At 39.6% G+C, this 7,737-nt stretch overlaps 1 long non-coding RNA gene and 1 gene segment (V, D, J or C); both read left to right on the top strand.

Moving 5' to 3' along the window:
• The first annotated feature begins 1,800 nt into the window (after window positions 1–1,800).
• Window positions 1,801–2,526, top strand: LOC117310702 (T cell receptor alpha variable 20-like). The segment is given in 2 exon segments: window positions 1,801–1,944; window positions 2,113–2,526. Coding segments are annotated over 2 exon segments (436 nt in total).
• Window positions 2,527–3,821: 1,295 nt separating this feature from the next.
• LOC117310703 (uncharacterized) lies at window positions 3,822–7,302 on the top strand. Its single transcript, XR_004524752.2, has 2 exons — window positions 3,822–5,464; window positions 6,887–7,302. It is a non-coding gene; the product is annotated as an uncharacterized lncRNA (long non-coding RNA).
• The last annotated feature ends 435 nt before the right edge of the window (window positions 7,303–7,737 follow it).

Raw genomic sequence — 7,737 nt, 5'->3', positions numbered from 1 at the left:
GACAAAGGAATTAATCTCCAAAATTTATAAGCAGCTCATTCAGCTCAATAACAAAAAGACAAACAACCCAATCCAAAAATGGGCAGAAGACCTAAATAGACATTTCTCTAAAGAAGATATACAGACTGCCAACAAACACATGAAAGAATGCTCAACATCATTAATCATTAGAGAAATGCAAATCAAAACTACAATGAGATATCATCTCACACCGGTCAGAATGGCCATCATCAAAAATCTAGAAACAATAAATGCTGGAGAGGGTGTGGAGAAAAGGGAACCCTCTTGCACTGGTGGTGGGAATATAAATTGATACAGGCACTGTGGAGAACAGTATGGACGTTCCTTAAAAAACTACAAATACAACTACCATATAACCCAGCAATCCCAATACTGAGCATATACCCTGAGAAATCCATAATTCAAAAAGAGTCATGTACCAAAATGTTCATTGCAGCTCTATTTACAATAGCCCGGAGATGGAAACAACCTAAGTGTCCACCATCGGATGAATGGATAAAGAAGGTGTGGCACATATATACAATGGAATATTACTCAGCCATAAAAAGAAACGAAATTGAGCTGTTTGTAATGAGGTGGATAGACCTAGAGTCTGTCATACAGAGTGAAATAAGTCACAAAGAGAAAGACAAGCACCGTATGCTAACACATATATATGGAATTTAAGAAAAAAATGTCATGAAGAAGCCTAGGAATAAAGACACAGACCTTACTAGAGAATGGACTTGAGGATATGGGGAGGGGGAAGGGGAGCTGTGACAAAGCGAGAGAGAGGCATGGACATATATACACTAACAAATATAAGGTAGATAGCTAGTGGGAAGCAGCGGCATAGCACAGGGATATCAGCTCGGTGCTTTGTGACCAGCCTGGAGGGGTGGGATAGGGAGGGTGGGAGGGAGGGAGATGCAAGAGGGAAGAGATATGGGAACATATGTATATGTATAACTGATTCACTTTGTTATAAAGCAGAAACTAACACACCATTGTAAAGCAATTATACTCCAATAAAGATGTAAAAACAAAAACAAAACAAAACAAAAAACCCAGCAGAGTGTCATAGAACCAAACAAATTAAACAATACTAGTTTTGCTATACGTATCTTCCTGTTCCCCACTCTGCCCTGTGATGTTCTGATCTCTCCAGGGTCTAGAATGGAGAGCTCTGCTTTCCCTCTGCCATGCTCTTCCCTCCTGTTCTCCTAAGATCTATCAAGTTCGTGACCCTGAGTTGTAGTTGCACTTGGTCCCTGTAGCCAGGCATAAAATTATTTGAAGCAATGGTTTCTTAACTTATGTTCCCAATTCTCTGTCAAAGAGGTCTCCAGACATATCCACAGCTCTTTTATCCCCCCGCTTTTTTCAGCACTCTAGTCCTTTTAAGGTCTCACCTGCTGAGATTCTTGTGTACTATAAAGAGAAACACAATCCATTACACCTATGCTTGGGTTCAACTTTTATAACCTCTGGTAGCAGTTTAGCTTTAAAGGCCAAACAAGGAACAATGAAACGATTCAAATTGCAGGCAGAGGCGGCTTTTCTGATTACTGCTTTAAACCTCATATGCACTATGCCCACCAATATAAAAAATGTCCTCCCATCAATTTTTGTCTTTGTAGGGGGCATGGAGTGGGTCCTGTGAGATGTTTATGTTTGTGACCACCAGGTGGCAGTGGTTCCATTCCTCTCATTCCTCCAGTGCCTTAACCGTCAAAAGAATGACAGGTACTAGAGGATTTGCGCTTGATTGGCTGAGCCACCTACAGAAAGGCTATCTCGTGCATTAGAGAAGGAGAACTAAGACACAGGAGCAGCTCCTCAGGGGAGAAGATTTGGAATCATTAAAATTGTATCAAGAGTGTGATATCAGGATGGAGAACATGCTGGAATGTGCATTCATAGTCTTGTGGCTTCAGCTTGGCTGTAAGTTGGAGGTTAAGAGATGAGAACCATAAGGGCACATTTATCCAAAGCTGGAGAGAAGAGAGAGAGGGGTTTAGTCTCAGCTCATCCCAGGCTTTTTGTTCGGAATTTTTCAAAACTGCTGAACTGAAAGCTTTGTTTCATTTCTGATTTTGTTTTCCTGAACAGGGTTGAGGGGAGAAGACAAGGTGGAGCAGAGTCCTCAGACCCTGAAAATCCAGGAGGGAGACAGTCTCATCCTCAACTGCAGCTACACGGTCAGCAATTTTAACGGGCTACTGTGGTATAGACAGGATCCTGGGAAGGGACCCGAACTTCTCTTCGCTCTTTACTCAATTGGGGACGAAAAGCAGAAAGAAAGACTAAAAGCCACCTTGTTAAAGAAGGGAAGCTCTCTGCACATCGCAGCCCCTAAACCTGAAGACTCAGCCACTTACCTCTGTGCTGTGAAAACACAGTGCTCCCCAGGCACCTGCAGCCTGTACACAAACCCTGCAGCTGGGGCTCTGGAATCAGGGCATCTTTGGTGTTTTCCCCTCCTCGAAGAAGTAGTTACTTAGCACCCAGAACCTCTTTCCAAGTAGTCCTATGGAGAATGAAATCTTGTGACATAGCCAGACAGCAGAGATTACTGTTCATTCTGTCCAGGATCCTGAGTGATACTGGTATTCAACTTTTTCTTTCATTAAAATGTTTAGGTCAGATTTTGGTATCAAGATGATAACAGTTCATTAGATAAGTTGCAATTTATGGCTCCTTTTCTATCTATAGAAGAATTTGTGCAAGGTTTTTAATAATTTTTTTTTAATTTTCAGAAAGTTCAAGGTGAGCCATCTAAGCATAGTTTCACTTATGGGAGAAACTTAAAAATCCTTCAATTATGGATTCAGTTACTTTAACGGGTAAGGGGTTCCTTATATATTTGTTTTTTTTTCTTGTGAAAGTTGGTCAATTTTGTTATTTCCGCACATAGTTTATTATTTGCTACCTTTACTTTCTTTTATTTATCTTGCTACTTTTTCTAGTTCTTTGAGTTGCAAGTTTGACTATTGATTCTCAACATTTCTTCTTTCCTAACAAATAGAATTTAAATCCATAAATTTGCCTCTAATTACAAATATTCCTTGACTTCCAGTGGGGTTACGTCCCAATAAACCCATCATAAGTTGAAAATATCTTAAGTCAAAAGTGCATTTAATACACCTAAACTCTGGACATCATAGCTTAGCCTAGCTTACCTTGAACGTGCTCAGAACACTTATATTAGCCTACAGTTGGGCAAGATTATCTAACACAAAGCCTATTTTATAATATGGTGCTGACTCTCTCATGTAATTTATTGAATACTGTACTGAAAACAAAAAGCAGAGTGGTTGTCTGGGTTCAGACCGGTTTTGTTTTGTTTTTGTTAACATCTTTATTGGAGTATAATTGCTTTACAATGGCGTGTTAGGTTCTGCTTTATAACAAAGTGAATCAGCTATACATATACATATATCCCCATATCTCCTACCTCTTGTGTCTCCCTCCCACCCTCCCTATCCCACCCCTCTAGGTGGTCACAAAGTACCGAGCTGATCTCCCTGTGCTATGCAGCTGCTTCCCACTAGCTATCTATTTTACGTTTGGTACTAGTGTGATGGTCGTTTACCCTTGTGATCCAGACACTGGCTGGGAGCTGTCCAGCATCAAAAGAGAGCATCATACTAGCCCAGGAAAAGATCAAAATTCAAAATTTGAAATGTGGTTTCTACTTAATGCATATCAGTTTCATACCATCATAAGTCAGAAAACCGTAAGTCAGGGACCTTCTGTACTGCTTTTGCTGTATCCCACATGTTTCGATATGTCATATATTCATTATTATTCAACTAAAATGTTTGGTAATTTCCATTTGAAGTGGGGATTTTATGTGCCATGATGATATTTCCAGGGACGTAAGATTGGCCAAATCCTGCCCTGCTCACCACTGGGAAGATTCCTGAGGATGCTTATATGTATTAGCTTAATACAAATGGAAAGTGAAGAAGAACTTTCAGCTGAACCAGGACCTGATTACCCCTAAAGCAGGAAAGGTGGGTTGAGGTTCAGGCCTAAGTGGAGTTTCCTACTTCCTTCTGAATCCAGAAAAGCAAGCTCAGAATTCCTATAAGGATGAGTAGGAGAGATAGGCCACGCCTCAAACTAGCCAAGGGTTGACTTGATTTTCAAGTATCTGAGCTGAAAGAGAAAGAGAAAGAGGTAGCCAATCACAGCGTACTAAATTAGCTCTCCTTAGATTTGCTTATTATCACAGGTAGGCAAAGACTTAAAATGCAAGCGATATAAGCAGAGTGAGTGGAGTCTTGAGTCCTACATTTTAAGTTAGACTAAGGACTAATTTCCTACTCATAAATGGACTGCGAACAACAGAATCAGCCCTCCTCCCCCCTCCCGTGTGGGGAGGGGAAGAGGCAAGGTCTACAAAGAAGGAAAGCAGAAGTGGAAATTTCCTGATTTAGGGAAAGAGAGGTATTCTTTAATCCACACCATCTGGTTTTGTTTAATTTTAATCTTTTGGGTTTACAGCTTTAAAGTCTGCCCAGTGTGTTCAGGGAAAGAGATCAGAGAATTATCATGGGATCCTTGTTTCCACCTGCCCTTATTTTGTCATTCGCATCATTACCACAATCATCTTTATTATCATTTATAGAACACTTACCATATGCCAAGTCCATTGCTAAGCACTTTACAACTCATTTTATAATCTAAAAACCGCAAAGTAATATTAACCTATCCTCAGTTGAGGAAAACTAAGGCTTAAGAATGTTTAAAGATGAAAGGATTTCTGAGATAAAGTAAACGCTGCAGGCAATATAAGATGAGATTAAAACATAAAAACTCCAGAGTTAACCAATTGGAGAGTATTTCTCAAATTTTACTGTACATTTAAGAATCACATTTAGAAAAAATATGTCTTATTCTGATCAACAGATTCTGATTCAATAGGTCTGGCATGAGGTTGGGGGTTTACTTTTTTAGTGAGTTACTTGATGATTTTGGTTCAAGTGACTGGGAGATTTTACTCTGAAAAACTCTGAAAAATATGGAAGACTGCTGAATTTCAGGAGGAGGGATGATATGAAAATGTATGTGTTGTGTATTCACTTAGATGTTAGGTGGTTAGAGAACCTCAGAACCCACCTGGGGACACCTAATGCACGTAACACCTTATTCTGATTAAACCATATCCTATTTTGATTAGTAAAAAAAAAAAAAAAATCTCTTTTTTAATGATAAACAAGGTAATGACTTTTGTTTTCAACAACAGCAAAAAGAAATTTATCCATGGTTTAATGAATGGTGAGATTTGGTATAAAACTGATGTAAGTGCAAGTTTTTGTCACGTTAATGAGCTAGGCCAGCTGTTAGTGGAATGCCTTTTGTAACTGCAGGTACTCAAAGGTGAAATGGAGAAAGTCTGAATTCTATGCCAAGGGCTATTGTTATGATGATGGACGCTGTTGGATCAAAGATTTTTGTAAGTGTTCGTTGTTTATTTGTTTTCATTCTTTATTTTTAATTAAAAAACAAAACCTCTCTATATGTTAAAGGCCATGAGTCAGTCATTTCTTAATATTTCCTCCTCTGTTCTAAAGGTTAAATATATTATACTTCATAATTTTAATTAATCTTTTTACTCTTTCTAGATTCTTTACAATATTTAAAATTCATATTGAAGAAAGCAATTTACAACACTGATAAAATTTTGTTTATTGCAAAATATAGCACAATAATTATCTGACCTCTGCCTTCATAGTTCTCCTAATAATTTCCAGGAGAGACCACACTGATGACTTATAATTGTTTTATGACCATGTTTAATCTTCGGCCATATCCGCACAGCCAGGCTTTCCTTTTCCTGTATCTGTGGTGACTTGGTTGGTGCAGGGCTTATTATTGAATTTTGTTCCTCAAGCTCATCTAATTGGTAAATATTAATTGATATTACTAATATTATTGGCATATATTTAATTATAATATATATAAATTACACAATATAAAATATTGGACTATATATGTATGTTTTTTTATTTTCTCTTAAGAATCAGAAACCTTTATTTAGAATCACTTATAGAATCAAAGAGATTTTTTTTCCATTTAGATGAATAAGATGTACTCTGGAGCATTTTTCATTGTCACAAATTTGGCAGCTGGGACCCAGAACTAGGGACCAAGAGGCATTAAGCGTTCACCATTTTCCATTAAGAACAACTCACATTCAGGCACTCTAGGATTTATGAAGAAGCAACAGTACAGACCCTGCAACCCCTGATCTTCACTTCTTTAGCTGATGTGAGGGATGCAGCAGTCAGGAGAAGAGTATCATCAGAGTGTTCCACTTTCCCCATGAGCCACTTCAGACATCGCTATCCTAAAATACTTGCTTTTAAAGACAGAGATCATCGGAGTAAAAAGGAAAACTGCATGGCATTCTGTCTTTGGATATCTGTTTCTGGAGCAGATTTTGATCTATTTTTGCATCTACTTAAGCAGAAGATGAGGAAATCAGAGAAGGATGGTACAGTGAAGGGGGGCAGCATTGGGGCTGCCTGGGTGTCTCCATGAGGCACGGTGAGGAGGAGTGAGTGCTGTGTCCCACAGGTGCCACCTCTGAAGGCGGCAGGCCTGAGTCATCAGCCAGTTCTCCACCAGGAAAAGGGGAGACAAGAGGCCATGGGGAGTGCTTCCTGAATGGGATCTGACAGGGAGGGGGAGATCCTGCCTTGAGGAGGCTCCTGAGGGTCCCCGGCTGCTCTCTCACAGGGATGCTCGCACATCGAGGCCATCAGTGGTTGGGCAGGAAAGCAGTGACACCCAAAGGTGCACACCAGTTAAATGAGAACCTGTCTGCCATTTTAAAAAAATTCTTCTTAACTTTTGTTTCTTCCCTAACCTCAAGGGAATTAGAACCAAAGACAAAAGGCAGAGGAAGAGAACAGAGCAAGCCATGCTGACCTTACTGCAGCCAGGAGTCAAGCCTCAGGTTCAAAGAGCAGAAGAGAGAAATGAAGATGGAAGTTTTAACCAGGGCTGCACTGAGATTTATTTAATACATGAAAGTGGCCCAGAGGTCTTGTGGTTTTCTTTCCAAGATGTCTCTAGGGGACAAGGTTCAATGTTCCTCCAAGGACCCATCGATACTTATGCCTCCTTGCTTTACTCGGATACTCTCTCCTCTCCCCCTTGCTCCACTTAGAAAATGCTTATTTTGCCTCAGGTAGGCTAGCTTGTATTATTTCAGTGTATCATCTCCTAAATCTGTAACTGATGCTTGTCCTTTGATTTGCCTATAGGACTAAAACTTTTGAAATAAAATGGTAAGCAAGGCAGCTTTATTTTTTTCCCAGCAGTACATCCTTTCCTTGAAGTGATGAGCTGAGAATCACCCATCTGCCTGAATGAAGGAAACATCATGTGGTTTGAAAAATGAAAAAAAGCAAAAACTCTGTAAATACTGCAACAATTGTCTTGTTACACACAGTGATCATTCTAAAAACTTAAATGACCAAAACTGTCCTATCTGTAACATGAGACGCACATCTAAGCTGTTCTCTTCCATTATCCGTACAGTAACTTTACAAAAGCTGGTAGGTGGACTTGCCTGGGATCTGGTGACGGCATTCATGTGTTTAGTCGCAAGAGGGGCCTGCTGTATCTCTGTCAGTAACGTCCCTGATCAGATGGGGAAAGAGTAGTTAGCTCACATGCAATATTGAAGTCATGTGGAAACTATGACAAATGATATATTTT

Source organism: Tursiops truncatus, unplaced genomic scaffold (assembly GCF_011762595.2).
Source record: "Tursiops truncatus isolate mTurTru1 unplaced genomic scaffold, mTurTru1.mat.Y mat_scaffold_131_arrow_ctg1, whole genome shotgun sequence".
Lineage (NCBI taxonomy): Eukaryota > Metazoa > Chordata > Mammalia > Artiodactyla > Delphinidae > Tursiops > Tursiops truncatus.
The sequence above is the reverse complement of the archived record's forward strand: the minus strand, read 5'-3'. Positions and strand labels throughout refer to the sequence as shown.